Below are 21003 nucleotides of genomic sequence, written 5' to 3'. Positions count from 1 at the left end.
CGCTTACTCCTCTTCCGGAGAACTGCAGGTCAGTTCCGAGAACCTACGTTAAGTTCACAACTGCCTATTCTAGCTGAATGATGTCCCTTCAGCCTTTGTGGGCACTCACACATATGGCACACACAGAGACACGCATACCTTTTAAAAATAAATCTATCTTTAAGTTTTTTTGTTTTGTTTTGTTTTCCTCTTATTGAGGCAGGGTCTATTTAGTTCTGACTGTCCTAGAACTCTTGATGTACACCAGGCTGGGCTTAAATTCAGAGATATGTCTGCCTGTCTTGCAAGTGCTGAGATTAAAGGCCCAGCAAAGTCAGTGAGGCAAGAACAGAGACCTTCTGGAATTGGGGCTCCCACAGTAATGCACATGACCTTTTTGTCTTGTCTCCTAGTAGCCAGCACCAGGCCTTACCTATAAAATTGGACTTTAGCTTTTAAATTCCAAGGAATAAAAACCCAGATGTTTGATTCCTTCCCCCTTGCAGAGCACTTACGGAGTTCAGTAATTGATCGGAAAGACTTAATCATCAAACGAATTAAGCCCAAGCCCCAGCAAGGAGATGACATCACAGTGGTGGATGTGGAGAAGCAGATTGAGGCCTTCCGTAGCCGCCTGGTCCACATATTGGGAGAACCTTTAGTCCCCCAGCTCCAAGACAAAGTGCATTTGTTGAAGCTGCTGCTCTTCTACGCTGCGGACTTGAACCCCGACACAGAGCCTGCCTCAGAGCGCTGAGGCAGCCAGACTTCTAAGCACTGAGCACCAAGAATACCTCCTGACTGTCGCCAGCTACTTAGAAGCCCTGAAGTATGAACGGTAGTTAGGAATATCACAGGACCAAACCTATCTTATTTATCTGTAGGTTGTAATAACTTTATAACTCTTCAGTATATATCTTTTTTTATAATCTTTATCCTAGCCTATTCAAATTTGGCTTAAATATACAAGGTGTATATATTTTTTATTAAATTATTTATCTATGCTTTTAAAACAGGCAGTGATATGCACTATATGTCCAACATTTCCACGCAAGATGGGAAAGAACCCTTCTGCTGAGCGATCCATCAGTGTTACAATGTCAAGGTACTGACGGCCTGTTTCTGGAAAGACGTTAGCTTTTCCTGAACAGACCACATTCTATACTAGACTTTTTACATTGCCCATGAATGTGACTCTGTGGCCAGTTTATTAAATCTAATATAACAAAGCAGGCAAAGACACAAAAGGATAAAGTCTCTTAAACATCTGATGTCAATATGACAATAAAAAGCTTACAATGCTCGGGCTCCACTACGGGGCAGGCAGATGGACAAGAAAGACGTGGGCTTGAGAAAGTAGTAAAGATTTTTATTTGTCAATACAAGATAACACAAATAAATTAATTTTTACAACAATCTTAGACTCCAGGGTTTCTCTATGAGGTTAGCTCATTATGTAAACAGACTACTATCTAAAATGATCGAGCAATTATATGAGTGTTCAAAACCAACAGACCATATCCTTCCCCCTTTCCTCGGTAATGTGTGTTACAGAACAGATGAGGTTAACTTGGTGGAAAATGGTCTCAGTGTTATCAGACTACAGTGGCACCAAGTTCATGTGAACCTGTACCTGTCATCTTCTTCTCTAACAGAGCTGAAGGGGTTGTCACACCTGCAATCCCAGCACTGGGAGGCAGAGATGGGTACATCTTCTGACTGAGTTTCAGGCTAGCCACGGCTACAAAGTGAGGCCACGGCTACAAAGTGAGACATCTCAAACAAAACACACAATTAAAACAGCATAATATCCAGGAACTAGGGGTGACACGCAGTGGTAGAGCACTTGCCTAGCATGAGCCCTGTCTGGGTTAATCTTCAGTGATGGAATTGGAGTGGGAACCATTTGCCAGTATGAAACCAGCATACTGAATTAGAGGTTAAAGTGCGAAAGAGAAGAGGCTGCACTCAAAGCAGGCAGACCTGTGGATCTCTGTAAGTTCAAGGCCAGCCTGGTCTTAAGAGCTATTTCCAGGACAGCCAGGGCTACACATAGAAACCCTGGGGGGGGGGGGGGGGGGCGGAGAGGACCTGTGGTTCAGCTTAGAGAGCCAGGGCCCTACCAAGTGTAGCCGAGAGCTGTACCCAGCTCTCAGAGAAGTCAAGGCTAACACATGTCAGGAGGCCTCCAGTGTGCAAACTGGCTGGTGGGCACCTCTACCATGATTTGTCAGTGCTCAAAGTGATCATGGGAAAAGAATCAAGCGGCCTTAGTATTGGAAGCACTACAGCACAATTTACCTAGAAAAGCAAGGATCAGAGTCCCTTCTCCAGGATAAATGATTTAAAAGATAGTGAGGTCCTTGACTCTACACCACTGACATTTTCCATCAACCTGAAGGCAGTGCAAAACGATCTCTCTCACACAAGGACAATCTGCACACTCACTCAGGCCAGCTACATCACTCCTATGTCAGACCCAGGGAAGTTACAGACCCTGGACAGAAAGCATTCTAGAAGCCAGTGGGTGTGAGCACATTCAGGTCACGGGGTTTGAGATTATGGGTGCGAGGTGGTTGTTTCTTTCCTTCTACCACTGGGACATCCATCTTTGGCGGCTTGAAGACTGCTGGATCTTCACCTGCTCGTGTGGCCTGGGCACGCATCACTTCCATAGGAGAGGGTTTGGGGGCCCCTTTGTAAGCCTGAATGGCAAAACCTGCCAAGGAAAACCACAGATTATATGGCCCCAGTCCACACAGTAGCCGGGTGCCTCAATACTCTTTCTGAAGCTACCTTACCAGAATCAGATTTCTGCAGGGGTCGTGGTCCAAAGAGGCTCCATTTGTCTGCTGAGTTCCTGTCATTTCCACCCCCAGGATCCATGCTGTGAGGATTTGGGGCAGGTAAGGCTGTGGAGGAGCCAGATGGGAACCAGCCCCTGGAAGAGAGAAGTAAATATTGCTGTATGCCACCTTCCCATGTTACTACAAGTGTCTCACACCAAAGCAACAGGAACCCGTAGGCAAGAGTCCAGCCATCATGCTAGCACTGGCCTCCCCAGACACCAGCTCACCGGGTCCCAGGAGACTCACCTGGACTTCTGCTTAGGGGACGAGTGAGGGGTGCTGCTTGGGCTGGACTGGGCTGATGCAGGGTGCTTTTCCTCTCTTGTGGTCTCTCCACTCTGCAGCTTTAGTTTCTGTCCCAATGGGTGAGAAGAGACTTTTTAAAGTGAGGTCAGACACACAGTAGACCATCTGGGCATCAGCCCCAATGCACATCCTAACTTGAAGCGGCAGCGACTTCTGTTCCTTCCGCTCCACACGGATTCTAAGGAACTGTACTCTACAGCATCTCAGACTTTCCTGTGCTACAAGCCAAACAAGAACTTAGGTTTCCAACAAAGCCAAATAAATCGTCTATGGAAAGAGCCATCAAGCCGCAGACCCCTCAAGCCTGGCCTTCAATTCTGCTCCTTTTAGTACAAGCTCTGCTCTTCTCAGACTTTCAAAGCCAAGACTCAGGCTTATTGTCCTCGTTAGTGAAATGCTTCTTCTGAGAAACCTACTTCATTCTCTCTCCTTTCTCCCATCACCAACAACCTCCACAGCGTTATCAAAACACTGCTGACAGACTGGCGGCCTGGCAGCCAGCTCCCCAGGTCTAAGCTGAAGCTCCCCACTAGGATGTCTATTCTCCATGAGGGACACGCCTCTGCTGGACCTAAGCTGACTTTCAACACATCAATTTGTGTAGGTTGACAATCTGTTAACAAAATGAATGGCAAAAACAGAGTACCTGCCTTCAGAAGCATCTGTATCATCGCAGCAAGATTTCTCAAAGGAGTGGTTTTTAAACTTAACCTGTAGATTCATCTGGAATACTCTGCATGATGCAGACCATCCCTGGTGTCCTGTATCTTCCCCCACCCTCACATACACATACTGTACACCACACTGTCCATCATCACCGGTGTTTTTGATGTTCTCCTATGCCCAAAGGAACTTGCAATGGCTACTTGGATTTTATTTTCTTTCTTGTGTTAAAGATTTATTTTTATTTTTTATGTGCATGAGTGGTTGCTTGTATTTGTGTGTGTGTGTGTACGTATGCATGTATACATGTATATACATATATGTACAGTGAGGGGAAAGTGTGCATATGAAGATCAACCTGCTGTCACTACTCAAAGCCACCCACCTTACTGTTAGCTTTCTGTTTTGTTTTGTTTTGTTTTGTTTTGTTTTGTTTTGTTTGAGACAGGGTCTCACTGTGCAAGGTCTGGCTGTCCTGAAACTCACTATATAAACTAGGCTGGCCTCAAACACACAGAGACCTGCCTGCCTCTGCCTCCAAGTACTGGAAGTAAAGGTGTACATCCCCATGTCTGAGGCCACCACGGTTTTGTTTTGTTTTGTTTTTTCTTTTTCTTTTTTTTCGGAGCTGGAGATGGAACCCAGGGCCTTACGTTTGCTAGGCAAGCGCTATACCACTGAGCTAAATCCCCAACCCCACGGTTTTTTATTTTAGGGGTTATTTTGTATTTTTGGTTTGCTGAGATCATTTCTCCCCAGGGTCTGGGGCTGATCAGACCAGGCTAGTTGGCCAGCAAGCTCAGGAATCTACCTGTCTTTGCCTCCCTTGCACTGAGGTGGCCAGCACCACCATATCTGGCTTCATACATGGTTTCTAGGAAGTGGTCCTGATGCTTCTGTACCTTACTGACTGACTTATCTTTATTTACACAGCAGAATGTACTATCTACCCCAAAGATCCATGTCAGGATTATATGGCTGTGTAAGTCACAGAGCATCATTTAGTGTAAAGTGGCCTCTCTAAAAGAATTATGTAAGCCCAATGAGGTGGGTCAGTGGGGAAAGGCACTTGCTGCTAGGCCGGCAATCTACAGGGAGGGAAGAGAGAATTAACTTCTACACACACTAAGTAATTGTAAAAAAAATTTTAAAGAAAAGTCATTAAAACTTTATCACAGAGAGGAGTGGTGACTTTATCAGTAACGCTAGCACCTGAGGCTAAGGAAGAACCGTGACTTTGAGGCCAGCTTTAACTACACTGAAAGATACATCTCAAAAACTTGAGGTTGGGTTACGGCTCAGCAGTTGAGAGCACTAGCTGTTCTTCCAGAGGACCTCAGTTCAGTTCCCAGTGCCCACACAGCAGCTCACAATCATCTACATCTGCTTCCAGGGGTCAGATGCCCTCTTCTAGCCTCAGCAGGTACCAGGTATAAAGTAGTGCATAGAGATACATGGAGACAAAACACCATGCATAGAAAATAAATCCATACGACAAAAAACAATGGGTGAGAGGCTGGAGATGTAGCTCAGCTGTAGAACACTGCTCTAGGTTCAATTATGTTAGCATAAAGGAAAAATTTTAACTGTCATTAAATAAACTCTCACCAAAATAATGTGACCCTACCCCAAGACAGGTTCCCTCAATGTAGTCCTGGCTGGCCTGGAACTCACTAAGCTGACCAGGCTGACCTTGAACCCACAGAGATCCACACCTGCCTCTGCCTCCCAAAAGCTGGGATTAAAGATGAGCGCTGTCACACCCAGCTCCTGAATTAGGATTTTTAAAAAATTAAGTATTCACTGGGCATGGTGGTGCACACCTGTAATCCCTGCACTTGAGAGGCAGAGGCAGGAGGATTCTAGTTCAAGGGTACCCTGGATTTTGGTTTGGTTGTTTTTTTGAAACAGGTTCTCAATATGTAGCCCTGGCTAGCCTGGAACCCCTCATGCTCACACGCACACTGTGACTAAAGGAGTATGCCACCATGCCAGCCTGAGCTCATATACAAGACCCTATCTCTAAATAAACAAGCAGACGATCATGGTATTCAGCTGAGCTATGAACTCTTGGAGTTCTGGGATTCCCTCTCCCTCCCTCACAGCCAACCTCTCTGGCATGCATAGAAGACAGTCCACAGTTCACAGGGCTCTCTCTCATACACATCATATTTATGACATGCCCTCACTTTGCAGACCAGCGAGCAAAATATCTACAGCTAAGGCGTCCAAGCCTTCAGTCAGGAGAGCCACCTTAGCAGGGCAGTCCTGGTCTGTCTGCCCGTTCTCTTCTCATCAGACGGGTAAGCTGGAAACTTGTAAACCACAATCGCAGACCGAGCCATGATGACCCTGCTTGCTTACATGGAGTGCTTCTGCCACGCGAAGGTACTTGGTCTCCTCAGTGGTGAGGCCCTTATGGGGTGTGTAGCCAGCATCTCTCAGTCCTGCCTGTTGTTCAAAACGCTGGATGCTCTCCTGGGTCTGTTCTGAAAAGAAAGGACAGTCATGCTCAACCAGCAGCAAACCAGCCAAGACAGTACAAGTGTCTTGTTCTCCCCAGAAGCAAGAGGCCGTACTGAGCACTAGAGAGTCAGGGGTAGCCCTGACACAAAGGCTCCCTCAGAAGCTTCCCTCACAGCACAGCAAAAAAAGCAAACTGTCCTGAAGGGATGCTGGATGCCTTCCTCCTCTCACTCGGATTCTGACGCTTCACTTTCAGCAACAGCAAGCAAACGGCACCTCCATATGGGTATAGTAGGGACTCCCAGAGCACCCCACCCCGAGAGAATCGCCATCCACACAGAAACGTTGCCGGGGGAGCATTCTTGCCAGGTGCACCAAGGAACCAGCCAGAGCTGCAGCATGACAACCTGCCTTGAACTAGCCCGGGCCACAGACTCCAGTTTCTGGAGTGTGGTCTGCCTGTTCCTGTTCCTGGCCCAGCTAACCACGGCCTTTCAACTAGGCTTATTACGTCACCAGTCACTCCCACTGTGGAATGAACAAGAGACAATTTTTCTTAAGCTGCAACACTACACACCACACATGAGCATGGCAGCTGTGGACTGTCCCCACACCAGGCAGGCTTGGGGTTTAGGCATTCCACTTCCCTTTTCATGTGTAACACATGCATACCCAGTGCCCTTGGAAGCCAGAACAGTCAGTTACAGAAAACCAAAGTGTGTCTGGACTTTGACTGAGGAAACTTTCCAGAACTGACCAAGACAAACTGATGCCCTCCTGGAGAAAAGTAAAGAGCTCTGACAGAAGCACCAACCAAGGAGAAGCTCTGTGCACCTCAGTGCTGGTGTGGGTACACTGCCGACATGCAGAGCCATGGACTGAATAATTAACTCCCCACACCCACCAGAGTGGAGAAGCAAGCAGCTTAGGTAACTTGTGACAGACAGAAGTCTAAAATGAAGAGCTGGAGAGCGCTCAGTGGTTAAAAGCACTTGCTCCTCTTCCAGGGACCGAGCTCAGATCCTGTCGCCGACACTGGATGGCTCACAACTGTAACTCTAGCTCAAGATCTGGCTGATGACTTCTGCCCTGCTCAGGCTCACACACACACACACACACACACGCCTCCCCACCCAAACACTCTCAAGTGTATAAACAGAAATGCAATTTTTTTAAATAATAAACTTAAAAAGAAAAAAAATGGGGCTGGAGAGATGGCTCAGGGGATAAGAGCACCCGACTGCTCTCCCAGAGGTCCTGAGTTCAATTCCCAGCAACCACATGGTGGCTCACAACCATCTGTAATGGGATCTGATGCCCTCTTCTGGTGTGTCTGAAGACAGCTACAGTGTACTCATATAAATAATAAATCTTGAAAAAAAATGGCTGTCTCATATCAAGCCTCATTTGAACTATCAATGACACATTCTAAAGAAATGGGGAACACCATACCTGGCCTTCCTGGTGGACCAACATGTGCAAGGCCCTGGTCAGCACTATCAAAAATCCATTTGTAAAAATATGTATAAGTTATTTATAAACGCTACCTAAAAAAAATTTTAAAGTAGCTGGGTCAGTGGTGCAAGACTATAATTCCACCACTTAAGAACACTAAGGCAGAGCTGGGGAGACGGCTCAGCGGTTAGAGCACTGGCTGCTCTTCCAGAGGTCCTGAGTTCAAATCCCAGCAACCATATGGTGACTTATGATCCATCTATAAAGGGACCTGATGCTGTCTTCTGGCATGTAGATGTATACATGAAGACAGAGCATTCCTACATTAATAATAATAATAATAATAATAATAATAATACCTACTAAGACAGGAAGACTATTTTGAGTTTGAAGTCAAAAGGGGTCCACAGCAAGACCATCTCAAAATAAAACCAAACAAATACACATATAATAGTGGAAGGCCAGAGGGTGTGCCACTCTCTGCAACACAGCTAGAGCAGTCGAGCCAAGCCCCTGCTAATGAACTATTCAACCTTACCACCAACCTACCAGCTAGATCCCTACTTTAGAAAAGTGGGGTACAATGTCTACTACTAAGTAACTTGTCCAAGACTACACTGGTCAACACAGGAAAATGTCAAGGAGTGTACCTAAGCCAATGAGATACTTAATAGTCAACACATCTCCCCTCTTGATGAGCTGGAGCTGAGGGGCTCAGCAGCCCCTCATATGTGAGGCCCCACGGAGGCAGACCTGCCTGAGAATCAGCAGCAGCTGACGCCCAACTTCTTCCTCACTCGCTTTGCTCTGCTGAAGGGCGCTTACTTGTGATCAGGGAATTCATGATGATGTGGGTAGCTTTAGCCTTCACCACAGGGGCCTTGTCTGAGCTGTCAGTGGCTGTTGATGGAGTCACAGCAAGGGAAGAGACACTGGCTGCTCCTTCCTCTGTCTGTTCAAGAGAGGTAAGGAAGCATGTGAGCAGGGCAGGGGAGCCACACAGCTAAACTCGCTTCTTTGGAGACAGTCACAAGAATATGTTAAAAAATATTTGAGGGGGACAGTGGTCACAAAACACCTCTTAGAGGTTTTTTGTTTTTTGTTTTTTTTTTTTTTCGGAGCTGGGGACCGAACCCAGGGCCTTGTGCTTGCTAGGCAAGTGCTCTACCACTGAGCTAAATCCCCAACCCCCTCTTAGAGGTTTTTGAATCCACACCTTACCTTCACCTTAATACTGCCATACAATACAGGCTGAGAATCACTAAACTCCCAAATGCCCTGAAGTCTGAAACTTTTGCACACTGCCATGACGCAAGAGACAGTAAAACATCCCAGTGTAAAACTTCACTTAGTGCATAAAAATCTGACTACAGGGCTGGAGAGATGGCTCAGTGGTTAAGAGCACCCAACTGCTCTTCCAGAGGTCCTGAGTTCAACTCCCAGCAACCACATGGTGGCACACAACCATCTGTAAAGAGATCCGATGCCCTCTTCTGGTGTGTCTGAAGACAGCTACAGTGTACTCATATATAATAAATGAATTAAAAAAAAAATCTGACTACATAAAAGTAATCAGGCTGTGAGGAGAGGGTATGCACACAACATAATTTCATTTCATATTTAGACTTGGGTCCTTTCCCCCACTACCTCACTGTGTCTATGCAAATGTTCTATGACTATAAAGAGGCAAGCAGGAGTCACCAGAGCTCTGGAGTTTGGCTTTTTAGTAAGGAAAGTGAACTCCAGAAGCATCTCCTGTAGACAACACTACTGTTCAAGTTTTGGATTTGAAAAAGGTACAGAAGATGAACAAAGGGAACAACTGCTGCCTGACTTTGTAGGGACTGAGAACCACTGAAGCTTCTGGAGGAGGAGGAGAAAAAAGGAGATGAGTTTCCCAGAAGCCATGGGCAGGGTAAGGTACCTTGTCAAGATGCTGATACTTGCGCTCTGGAATCACTGGCTTCCAGGGGATGCTGCCCATGTCTGATGGAGGAGGAGTCATGGGTGCAGGGTCCTCTAGGGCATCATCATAGCTGAATGCCCGGCGGCACATCCCGATGGGCAGGGACATCTTGCTTAGAGGCCCACTGGGAGCAAGAGCTAGGAACAGAGACACCTGTCAATATGGGCTATCAACTGGCCATACTAGTAGCTTTAAGTTAATCCATAAATAAGAAAGCTGTGGGGGCTGGAGAGATGGCTCAGCGGTTAAGAACACTGACTGCTCTTCCAGAGGTCCTGAGTTCAATTCCCAGCAACCACATGGTGGCTCACAACCATCTGTAATGGGATCCGATGCCCTCTTCTGGTGTGTCTGAAGACAGCTACAGTGTACTCACATACATAAATAAATCTTTAAAGAGGTTGGGGATTTAGCTCAGTGGTAGAGCGCTTGCCTAGCAAGCGTAAGGCCCTTTGGTTCGGTCCCCAGCTCCGAAAAAATAAATAAATAAATAAATAAATAAGTAAATCTTTAAGAAAGGAAGGAAGGAAGGAAGGCAGGCAGGCAGGCAAGCAAGTTGTGAAGCTTAGGGGACAAGCGATCCACCCAAGGGAGTAGTAAGAGCACTGGTGACATGCTCATTGCCTTCTTCATCCACAACAATCAACTGTATTGGCTCAGCAACACGATCGATCCTGTTAGACAGGGTCCTGCTATGTAGTCCTGGCTAGCACTCGCTACACAGCTTGCACAGCTGGCCTCAAGTTCTGCCAGTCTTCCTGCCTCAGCTCTACCCAGGCTGGGACTACAGGCACAAACCACCACACCTGGTCTTAATCGATTCTTAGAGAATAAAGAACCTTAACCTTAAGTTAAATTTATGCGAAGTCCCAACTTCAAAGCACAATTTCCAGTCAAAAATCAAACCTATCTCATTTCATAACTTGCATACTAAACTCTCAGTCATACAACACTGAGGACAGAAAGTGGCTGAAGGTATCGTTCTGTGTTTTCTTCCCTCACTCTGTAGCCTGACACTGTCTCATTTGAGGAGAAAACTAAAGCCTAGTGGTGAAAGGATTTGCCTCAGCTCATAGAGAAAATGGCTAGCTGAGGCTTGATCAGGTTAATGACGAGCCCTGTGCCTTCTGTGTTCTCTGTCCAAAGCGACCTCTAAGAAACAGTTCAGTCTGTGTCTGGCACCACCTCTAGTTTATAGCATTCTGATGATCACAGACATTACTAACAGCCACTCTCATCAACACTGCCAGCTTCAGCCTGCCATTCCTTCTGCAAGAACTGCCTGCTGGAATGTCCAGCTGTGACAAAGGCGCCATGTTCTAAGCACACTCTCAGCTGTGCCAGAGCAGAGAGCAGGGTTCATTTGCCTGGTTACTGATCCAGATCCTGCCCTCAAGGTGACACTGTCCTGTTACATAATCGTACTCCTCAAAGTATCAACCTGCCTGGAAGGCAAGTCCCCACCCTCCAAAGCTTCACTAACAGCGAGGGGCCCAGAGGGGCCATGTGACCATCACCAATATTAACAACTAACGAGCCCAACAAGTTACTGGTTGCCACAGGCCAGGGAGAGGGCAATGAGATGTGTCTCCTAATGGGTACAAAGTATTTCTGGAGGTATGAAAATGCTTTATAAGTAGATTAATTTGATGGACCCATAACCTGATGAACACACCCACCATGAAATCATCCACTTTCGGTGAATTTACAGTATGTGCGTTGTTATCTCAAGAAAAAACAAATGCGGGGTTGGGGATTTAGCTCAGTGGTAGAGCGTTTGCCTAGCAAGCGCAAGGCCCTGGGTTCGGTCCCCAGCTCCGGAAAAAAAAAAACAAAAAAAAAAAAAACAAATGCAAACAAAATTACCAGGCACCAGAGCCCTCCTCGTATCTAATCCTCACTAAGTAAACTCTTTTCCCATTTCCCAGCTCAGACACCTGTGGTACAGAGCATGCGCAGTACCACATGGCTAGCAAATGTGCAGTGGACACCAAAGCCTGGGCTCACACCTTGTGCCTCCCATTCCACGCTTCCATGCTGCAAAGCCTTAACCTCATAAGCACAACACCTCGGCTCTGCATGGCAACAACGACTTTGTGAGAACCCAGTGTGAATGGGAGACACACATGATGGGAGACAAATGGTACTGGGGCACATGAAGGAAGGAAGCTTCCATTAACCCACCTAACTGGGGAGCAATTTCAAACCATGTTTAAGACCTTGTCCAATGGCTTCATAAAAACAATAGTAATAAAGTCAGCTAATATACTAGGAAATGTGTTTCTACAAAGAGATTAGAAACATTTTTGAGCCAGGTGTGGTGTACATGCATTTAATCCCAGCACTCAGGAGGCAGAGGCAGAGGCAGAGGCAGAGGCAGAGGCAGGAGGATCTGAGTTCCAGGACAGTGAAGTCTACAAAGTAAGACTCTGTCTCAAACAAAAAAAAAAACACAAACACTTTTTTGAGCAGTACATGCAGATTTAGCAGCAACTTTTAACTTTATTTGCAATTTTTTAAAGCCGGGTGTGGTGGCTCACGTCCTTAAAGGCAGCATTTGGGAAGTAGAGGCAGGAAGATCTCTGTGAATTAAAGACCAGCCTGATCTATATACAGAGTTTCAGGACAGCCAGAAGCACACAGAGAAACTCTGTCTCAGGAAAAACAAACGAAGTGCTGACTCTTCACGATAGACCTGCAGTGCATTCTTCTGAGAGTCCAGGAGTCAGACTGACCTTTCTGGTAACAGTCAGAGAGGAATCAAGGATCTCAGCAACTCAGAGGTTACTGCACAGTACAGGCCAAAAACACACTAAATGTCAGTGCAAACGTGTCTACAACTGAGATTTAACTGTGATTCCTAAGCTCTGCCCAGACCTCCATCCTATCCTTACGACCCTCAAAATGGGGAAATGTAACCCCACTGACAGACCCTACAAACACAGTTAATTCTTCTCCTGGCTCAGACACTCAGGGGAAGAGGTCCTAAGTTAAGGTCTGGGTTTATGCCACAGCTGAGAGGGTGATGACAATACTAGAAGACAATCGCCAAGAGACCAGTACTACATGATTCAGAGAAAATAAATTCCCTAAGGGCAAAACAGACTTAACAATAAGAACTGAAGTTTACCAGGCGGCACTTCTGGTTGTCTTGAAGCCATTGAAAGACTGGGATCCAGGTGGGTTTTTTTTTTCTATACAGAATTCGGAGCTGAGTCCCTGCCACCTGATAAAAATAACAAAGGGTATTTTCTTACGCGGAACAGCAGAGGGTCACTCCAGTGCTGTTGTTTTGACAGACATGGCATTGAAACAGACACACACTAGAACCAATGGGCGACAAACACACCCCCAAAAGGATAAAGTCCACTGGTTCGCCAGTATCCACTGTCTGGCTCACCTTAACAAGTGACAAGACGAAGTCAAACCTCGGTGAAGGCAAACACCTTACCACAGTGAAAGGACGTTGGACTATGCTGACAGACAGATGTTAATGAGGTGCATTGCCCAGCTTCTGCAAATTAGCAAAGCTTCTGAGGAAGGGTCCATCCAGAGTTTCTAGTAACAATAAACAACCAAGGTTGGTACAGCGCCCCCTAAGTTCACCAAACGATGCCCTGAACCCACTAGAGCTTCACGAGCCGTATTACATAGCAGCATTGCCCCTTGACAGCCTTGAGCTACATAGAAGACCACCTCAGTATTACTGACGCCGACTAAAAGTCATCGCATCTTAACACGACCCCTGCCTTTAAAACCCTTGTGCTGCGCTGCGCTGCACAGCAGGCACTAATAAGTCCGAATGTTTGCTCGAGTTCACAGGGGTTACTTACTGCGGCCCAGGGGACATCTGCAAGCCAGACACACGCCCTCCCCGTCTTCCTCAGGGACCCCAAGCCCACGACAAAGCCTCTGGGATAAAACCCATCCGGACTTTCCCAAGATCCCACCCCTCAAGGCTAAGCCGGCAGGTTCGCGGCGAGTGGGTGTTCCGAGGCTCACTGGGGGATCTTTCTGGGGTCCCTGGAGCCCCGCTACGGTGGAACGAGGCCCCCACCCGGCCCCCAGGCCGCAGCGCCCTGGAACTCAGGCTGTCCTCCCAGCACCTCCAGGCCGCGGTCTGTTACCTGCTCACCCGCCGCCTACGGCCCGAACTTCCGCACTAAAGAGGCTCCGAGGCCCCAGATGGCTCGAGAGGTTGTTGGACTGAGCAGAGCCGAGCCATCGTGAGAGCTCGACGGACGTTCCCCGACGGAGGACTGTCGCCAGCCGGCAGCCGGACAGCAAACCAGCCCGAGACCGCCGCCGCAAGTCGCGCGAGATTTGACCAAGAGGTCCGCGGGGCGTGCTGGGAGTTGTATTCCGAGATCTGAGCGCGTCACTCTACCCACTACCACTGAACACCTTCAAGCAGCCCTGTAGGTTGAACTCTAAAGTGGAATCCCACGGGTTTCCCAGAAATGGAGTCACCCGTTACCAGTGCTTCCTCTGCGTCTGTAATCGTGGTACTTGGAGGCTGAGATCGGAGCGTTGTGTGACTCAAGGAGTACGGTGGGGGCTGGGGGCGAGAAGAGAGGGGAAAAGAATGAAGATTGATGGTTGGAGATGGTTCAGCAGTTAAAACAGCAACTACTGCACTTGTTTGACCTGGGTTTGGTCCCAGCACCCACGTTTGGTGTCTCACAACCTCTTGTAACTACAGCTCCACAGGGTCTGCTGCCCTCTCCTGGCTTCCAAGGACAATGCACTCGCTCGCACATTCCCACATACTTAAAACAACAGACAAAATCAAACTTTTAGAAAATGAAGATGGAAAGCCGGGCAAGGTGGTGCCACCTTTAATCCCAACAACACCGGAGGCAGAGGAAGGCGAATCTCTATGAGTTCAAGGCCAGCCTGCTCTACAAAGAGAGTCCCAAAACAGCCCGGGCTACACAAACAATCCGTATCTCGAAAAACAAACAAAAAGCTGGAAACGCATAGTAAATACCCCCTTGAAATCAAAGCCAACAAACCTCACAAGGACTTTTCCTAGGGCTTGTGGCCGGTTCACCATTTCCTGTCCACTCCTCCTCTCTCCTAGAGGTCTGTCCATAAACAATACACCAACAGTTCTCAACCTTCCTAGTGCAGTGACTTTTTTTTTTTTTCTTTTCTTTTTTTCGGAGCTGGGGACCGAACCCAGGGCCTTGCGCTTGCTAGGCAAGCGCTCTACCACTGAGCTAAATCCCCAACCCGTGGTGACTCTTTTTTTTTTTTTTTAATTTATTTATTTATTATATATAAGTAAAGTACACTGTAGCTGTCTTCAGATACACCAGAAGAGGGCATCAGATCTCTCTACAGATGGTTGTGAGCCACCATGTGGTTGCTGGGAATTGAACTCATGACCTCTGGAAGAGCAGTCGGGTGCTCTCAACCGCTGAGCCATCTCTCCAGCCCCCCGTGGTGACTCTTTAATATAGTTCTTCATGTTGTAGTGACACCACCCCCCCAGCCATAAAACTATTTTTATTTCTACTTCATAACTGAAATCTTGCTGCAGTTCTGAGTTCTGATGTAAATATCTGTGTTTTCCAATGGTCATAGGAGACTCCTGGGTCATTGAGTCTCCAAAGGGTAGCGACCTGCAGGTTGAGAACCTCTGCCACGCCCCTTTATACATAAATGTTATGATAATTTTTCTTTGTTTAATGAGCAGTGAAGCCAGGCAAGTTCCATTATGGGGTCTCAACCCACAAGTTGAGAACCACTACACACACACACACACACACACACACACACACACACAGAGGATCTGATAGTTAATCTTTGTCCCATTAATGAGCCGTGAAATCCGGCAGGCTCCTCACTAGTACTGGACCAAATACAGGAGCATACCACGACCTGCCTCCCCCAAACAGATGAATAACTGTGAGAAAAGTGGACCTGGAGAGGTAGCCACTCAGAGATCTCAAAACAACAAAACAAAAGGAAGCAAAATGTCTCTGCTCCCTGAGAGAAAGCTGAAAATACGCAAACTCAACTCTCTGCCCCAAGTCCAAGGTTCGCTGTCCGCTCAGGAAGAAGCGGAGGTTGTTAAAGGGAGGGGAAACACAGTTCAGCATTTGGCTTTGTTGCATTCTGGTAGGACCAAGACTGCTCAGGAATTAATGGCATCTGTAAATCCTATACTAGGTTTATGAATGACGCATTGATTTGCAGAGTGACTTCTGAAAAAATAGTCCCAATTTTTTTACTTCCCTGCCCCGTGGGGTCTGGGGGTATCACTACTCACATAACAGGTTTACAATGGGGACTGAAGAGAAGGTTCCACAATTAAGAGCATTTACTGGGTCCTGCTGTTCCAGGAGACCCAGGTTCAATTCCCAGCAACAACATGACAGCTCACAACTGCTTATAACTCTACTTCAAAAAGATCTGATGCCCTCTGATGATTTCAGTCTACAAATAGCCTACAGGCACACATCTATGCAGGCAAAACACCACACACATTTTAAAAATAAACGTTTTTTTATGTCAAAATGTCATGAAATCTACCTTATTTCTCTCTTTTTTTTTTCTTTTTTTCGGAGCTGGGGACCGAACCCAGGGCCTTGCGCTTGCCTAACAAGCGCTGTACCACTGAGCTAAATCCCCAACCCATTTCTCTCTTTTTTTGAAAGACATATTTATTTTATGTATGAGTACACTGCAGAAGAGGGCATCAGATCCCATTATAGATGGTTGTGAACCACCATGTGGTTGCAGGGAATTGAACTCAGGACCTCTGGAAGAAGCAGTCAGTGCTCTTAACTGCTGAGCCATCTCTCCAGCCCAGGCATTTCCTTATTTCTAATAGTCATATCTTTGGATGCCCTGCTAGGAGTGGTGTGATTGGCTACTATTGAATCTGGTAGGTCCTGAGAGAGAAACTGAGGCAGAGCACCCAGGAGCAAAAGAGACCTCAGCGGCAGTGAGCACACTGAGAATAGACTTGTGGGAGACAGCTTCAGCGAGACAGCTCATTTAATGGAGGGAACAGAAGCTACTTGAACCTTTGAGGGATGGGTAGAGGCTTTCGGGGTGAGTGTACATCATTGGCCAGGGCCAGGGTGCTGGGGATGCTTCGGGAGGAGTTCCAGGTGCTGCTGTGCTGTTGGACATCACCTTATAAGGGGTGTCTTAGTCAGGGTTTCTCCAGGAGATTTAGGGGCAGCTCTTTATGATGACGGCCTCCCTCCACCCCCCACCCCACCCCCACCCCACCCCCAGGTGCCAATCCTCGAGGAAAACAAGGTCCTTGCTTGTCCAATCTGCTTTATTTGACCGCGGGCATAGATGCATACACTTTACTCAAGGTGAGCCAGGGATTAAACAAACACCTTTTACAGGAAGGGATGCCCAGGGAACCCGGGCTCATCAGCGAAACACTTCCGGCCTGTCTAGCTACCTCATCAGCGTGGAGAACTCCAAGTCTTTAGGCTATGTGACTGATTGTCAGTGGTCCTCTCAGCGGGATGTCGTGGTTATGTGTTCCAGAGCAGGTAGTGGCCTCACTCCTACCGGTCTCAGTTCTGAGATTTACAGGATCTGAGCTCACTTGACCTTACCAGTTCTGGCGTTTTGGTCACTGGCTCCATTACTCCTCCTTTTTGTTTTATTAAGGAAAGGTGTCATTGGAGTAACTGTCTCCTACGTTATCTGTAGTTAAAATGTTGGTCAGGGCAGGGTGTAAGCATCAAAAGAAAACACAGCGCAGTGCAGAGGGGTGAGGGCCAGGAAGACAAAGACTGGTTGAACCAACTTAATTGCTCGGTGGACTGTTATCACGAGGGCAAGTCTGTACAGAGTTTTTTTGAGGGCATAAACATCAATATTATGCAAGTTACCCCACTTTTAGCAGTCATTAGACCCTAGAAAGTTTATCTGTCATTGAAGGGACCTAAGGCTGTCATCTGCTTGACTCAAAAAGTCTCCAGTCAGCTGGTGTGTCTGAGCAAGTGGCTGTGGTTCCAGCAGGTCCAAAGGAAACATGGCAGTTAGTGTCTTTCTGGTCGGCAAGAGCAGTGCTGCCTCACTTTCCTCATAGAGATAAGCCTGTTGGATGACCATAAAAGGGGTGCAGAACCCTGGAAGAGGGGTGTCTGCACAGGGGGGGTGTATATATATATTTCACACCAGAAAGGGGGGTGTGTGTACTTGTTCAGCCTGTAACAGTTTGATTGGCAACACATCGGTGGTGGTCCGTGGCTACAGCCCTAGGAAAGAGGCAAGGCTGTTAAGGGAATGTTAGTCCTGGAAGGGATCCAGTAAGTGGGGAGTCGCCTGTGTTGTATTCACCCATCAGTTTTTGTTTGGGGGAGGAGGAGGAGCTTGCTCTGAGGGGAGGAGCCTGCTTTGAGCGGGAGGAGCCTGCTCAATGTCACTGCCACCGCCAGCCATTAGCTCCAGCAGGCAAGTCCTTTTTTCCCACGTGTGTTTCCTTGGCTTTGTGTCTCCATAAACCGGATGGGTGCTGCTTCTGTAAACCCTGGAAAGTAAAGTAGGAAGAGAAGAGTCATCGGGACCTGGTGGTACCCTGCCAGCAGGATGGGAATGGGAATCGGGTCTTTGTTCATGCCGGAGCAGACTGTCTTGTTTTAGACAAGGGTCAGTGCAGTACCCCCCACCCCCTGACCAAAAACAAATGTAGGAAAAAGACAGAGTGCCTGCCCTCAGAGTGAGGAGGCTTAGGTCTTTGGGGCTAATGCCAAAAGTCATTGGGCCCTGGCCCGGGGCTACTCATGCTTTTTGTTCAAACCAGAGTTCCTGTGGTCCACATAGGCCGCCAGCTGTAGTATGCGTCAGTTGGTTATGCCTCACGTTGGGTACCAGATTAGGCCTTTGCTCTAGTTTTAGCAAGTGGTGTTGTCTACATGCTGACTGAAACTTCTGTCATGGAGTCAGTTGTGCTGAGGTCTGGAACCCTCTTACAGTATGTGTGCAGCACATGAATGCCTGGTATTCTAAGAGGGCATAAAGGGCATTGGGTCCCCCGGAACCGGAGTACAAACAGTTGTGAGGTGCCTTGTGCGTACTGGGAATTAGACCTGGGTCTTCTGGAAGAGGAGATAGTCCCCTTAATAACTGAGACGTCTCTCTGCCTCCTCTCCCAATAAATATTTTTTTAATTTTTATTTGCTTTATTCTATATGTGTTAGTATTTGACCTGCATGTATGTCTTTGCATCATATGTGTGCCTAGTACCCATGAAGGCCAGAAGAGGACATTTGAGTCCCCGAAATTGGAGTTACAGGCAGCAGTATGCCACCTTCTGTTCAGGGAACCAAACTGGGCCCCCTGGAAGAGCATCGAGTGTTCTTAAATGGTAAGCCATCTCTCCAGTCCTGCAAAATAAATACTTTTTAAATAATTAAAATAGAGGACAAGAAGCATTCATAACTGGGTAATCTTGGTCGGAATGTTAGCTAGTTGGTCATTATTTTAGGTCTGGCTCCACAAAACCAAAAGAGCCCATGTTGCCAGGAAGAGAGACTGTATCCCAGGACAGAGCTGCTGAAGCCCCATGGTGCAACCTGGCCCACCTGCTCTGAGAAGGAGGAGCCTCCTCTTAGAGGGAGGAGCCTGCTCCGAGGGGGAGGAGCCTGCTCTGCCTCACTGCCTCTGCCAGCCATTTGCTCCACCAGGCTGGTCCTTCTTTCCCACGTGTATTTCCTTGGCTTTGTGCTGCCATAAGCCATAGGGATGCTGTTTCTGTAAACTCTGGAAAGGAGAGTGGGAAGAGGGAGTGGTGACTGTTGGTTGTTCCTGGAATCTAGGTTGAAAGCATATGTAAAAAAATGACTTCTGGGGGCTGGACAGATGGCTTAATGGTTAAGAGCACTGACTGCTCTTCCACTGGTCCTGAGTTCAATTCCCAAGAACCACATGGTGGCTCACAACCATCTGTAATAGGATCCAATGCCCTCTTCTGGTGTGCATGGAGGCAGCTAGAGTGGACTCATAAAATAAATAGACAAATCTTTAAAAAAACAAAACACTGAGAGAGAGAGAGAGTTAGTTTAGTTGGAGGAGATTGGAAAGATAGCTCAGGAGAACACTGTTTGCTCTTGCAGAGGACCCAGGTTTAGTTCCCAGCACCCACATGGCAACTTACAAGCCTCCATAACTCCAGTTACCAGAGGCTCCCGTGCCCTTTTCTGGTCTCTTTAGGCATTGATCCCAACTTTTCTTTCTTTCTTTTTCTTTTTTTTTTTTTTTTTTTTTTTGTTCTTTTTTTCGGAGTTGGGGACCGAACCCAGGGCCTTGTGCTTCCTAGGCAAGCGCTCTACCACTGAGCTAAATCCCCAACCCCTTTCTTTCTTTTTCTTTTAAATTTCATCCTTTTCCTTGAACTAATCTAAATTTCTTTTTTTTTAAAGATTTATTCATTTATTATATATAAGTACACTGTAGCTGTCTTCAGATACACCAGAAGAGGGCATCAGATCTCTTTACAGATGGTTGTGAGCCACCATGTGGTTGCTGGGAATTGAACTCAGGACCTCTGGAAGAGCAGTCGGGTGCTCTTAACCACTGAGCCATCTCTCCAGCCCCTAATCTAAATTTCTAATAATTTATTTTTATTTTATGTACATGGGTATTTTTACAGCATGCGTGTCTGTGTCACGGTGTTAGAACCGCTGGAAATGGAGTTACAGACGGATGTGAATTTGCCATGTGGTTGCTGGGAATTGAACCCAGGGTCCCTGGAAGAGAATCAGTGCTCTTAACCTCTGAGCCATCTCTGACCATCTCCAGCCCTGACCTTCTCTTTGGAGGCCTTATGCCTGTTTTGCCAGTGAGATAAGGTCAAAGAAAATGAAAGAGTTGATATCACTGGTGAACTGAAGCCAAGACAGCTCTGTGAGCCTTCAGTCTCTGGTCCAGTTTACATTCTCACTTTATACGCTAACCACAGCCGGCAAACAGAAGCACACCGTGGCTGTTAGCTTTGGGAACTTTTGGGTCCCAAAGGCATGTATTACATTGACATACATGGGCGTTTGTTATCAGGTTACTGTGAGCAACAACCTTTTGTGGTTTAGCTACTTCTCTAGGTTGTTCTGGTCCTGGTAGCAAAGTGAAGTCGTTAGGCAAAACGCAATTCAAGTAGTGCTTTAAGTAAACCTAATAATTGATCTTCTCTACCTTGTTCTGCTTCATAATGGCCCCCTGGAGTACATCTTCAGGGTCCTGGAATGATGTTTGTGTTCGAAGACAAGCTAGTGGGCCTGGTGGTGCAGGCCTTTAATTTCAGTATGTGGAGGGTTTCTGTGAATTTGAAGATAGCCTGGT

At 47.1% G+C, this 21003-nt stretch overlaps 2 protein-coding genes across 11 annotated transcripts in view; one reads left to right on the top strand and one right to left on the bottom strand.

Annotated features, from left to right (window-relative positions):
• The window catches only part of Simc1 (SUMO-interacting motifs containing 1), a 45156-nt gene extending 43761 nt beyond the window's left edge, over nucleotides 1-1395 (top strand). For both annotated transcript variants that reach the window (NM_001400839.1, XM_063276005.1), the window contains exon 10: nucleotides 486-1395. In NM_001400839.1, the coding sequence (NP_001387768.1) occupies nucleotides 486-736 (251 nt within the window). In that variant the 3' untranslated portion in view covers nucleotides 737-1395. The remainder of the gene's footprint in view (nucleotides 1-485) is intronic.
• On the bottom strand, nucleotides 1328-14001 carry Kiaa1191 (KIAA1191 homolog). Of its 9 annotated transcripts, none has more exon segments than NM_001419481.1 (9): nucleotides 1328-2698; nucleotides 2781-2920; nucleotides 3075-3181; nucleotides 6162-6286; nucleotides 8544-8670; nucleotides 9643-9821; nucleotides 12815-12910; nucleotides 13085-13242; nucleotides 13812-13985. In NM_001419481.1, coding segments are annotated over 7 exon segments (915 nt in total). In that variant the 5' UTR covers nucleotides 12846-12910; nucleotides 13085-13242; nucleotides 13812-13985; the 3' UTR covers nucleotides 1328-2492.
• Between the last annotated feature and the right edge of the window lie 7002 nt (nucleotides 14002-21003).

Source organism: Rattus norvegicus, chromosome 17 (genome assembly GCF_036323735.1).
Source record: "Rattus norvegicus strain BN/NHsdMcwi chromosome 17, GRCr8, whole genome shotgun sequence".
In the NCBI taxonomy this organism is placed as follows: domain Eukaryota; kingdom Metazoa; phylum Chordata; class Mammalia; order Rodentia; family Muridae; genus Rattus; species Rattus norvegicus.
The sequence above is the reverse complement of the archived record's forward strand: the minus strand, read 5'-3'. Positions and strand labels throughout refer to the sequence as shown.

Bases quoted from the DNA above. Each gene is read 5' to 3' on its own strand.
- Kiaa1191 (XM_039095628.2), bottom strand. From the start codon at position 12,845: ATGGCTTCAAGACAACCAGAAGTGCCGCCTG. The intron at 2,921-3,074 runs GTGAGTCTCCTG...TCTCTCTTCCAG, and splicing joins TCCCCTAAGCAGAAGTCCAG to GGGCTGGTTCCCATCTGGCT. The intron at 2,699-2,780 runs GTAAGGTAGCTT...TTTCCTTGGCAG, and splicing joins CCTGCAGAAATCTGATTCTG to GTTTTGCCATTCAGGCTTAC.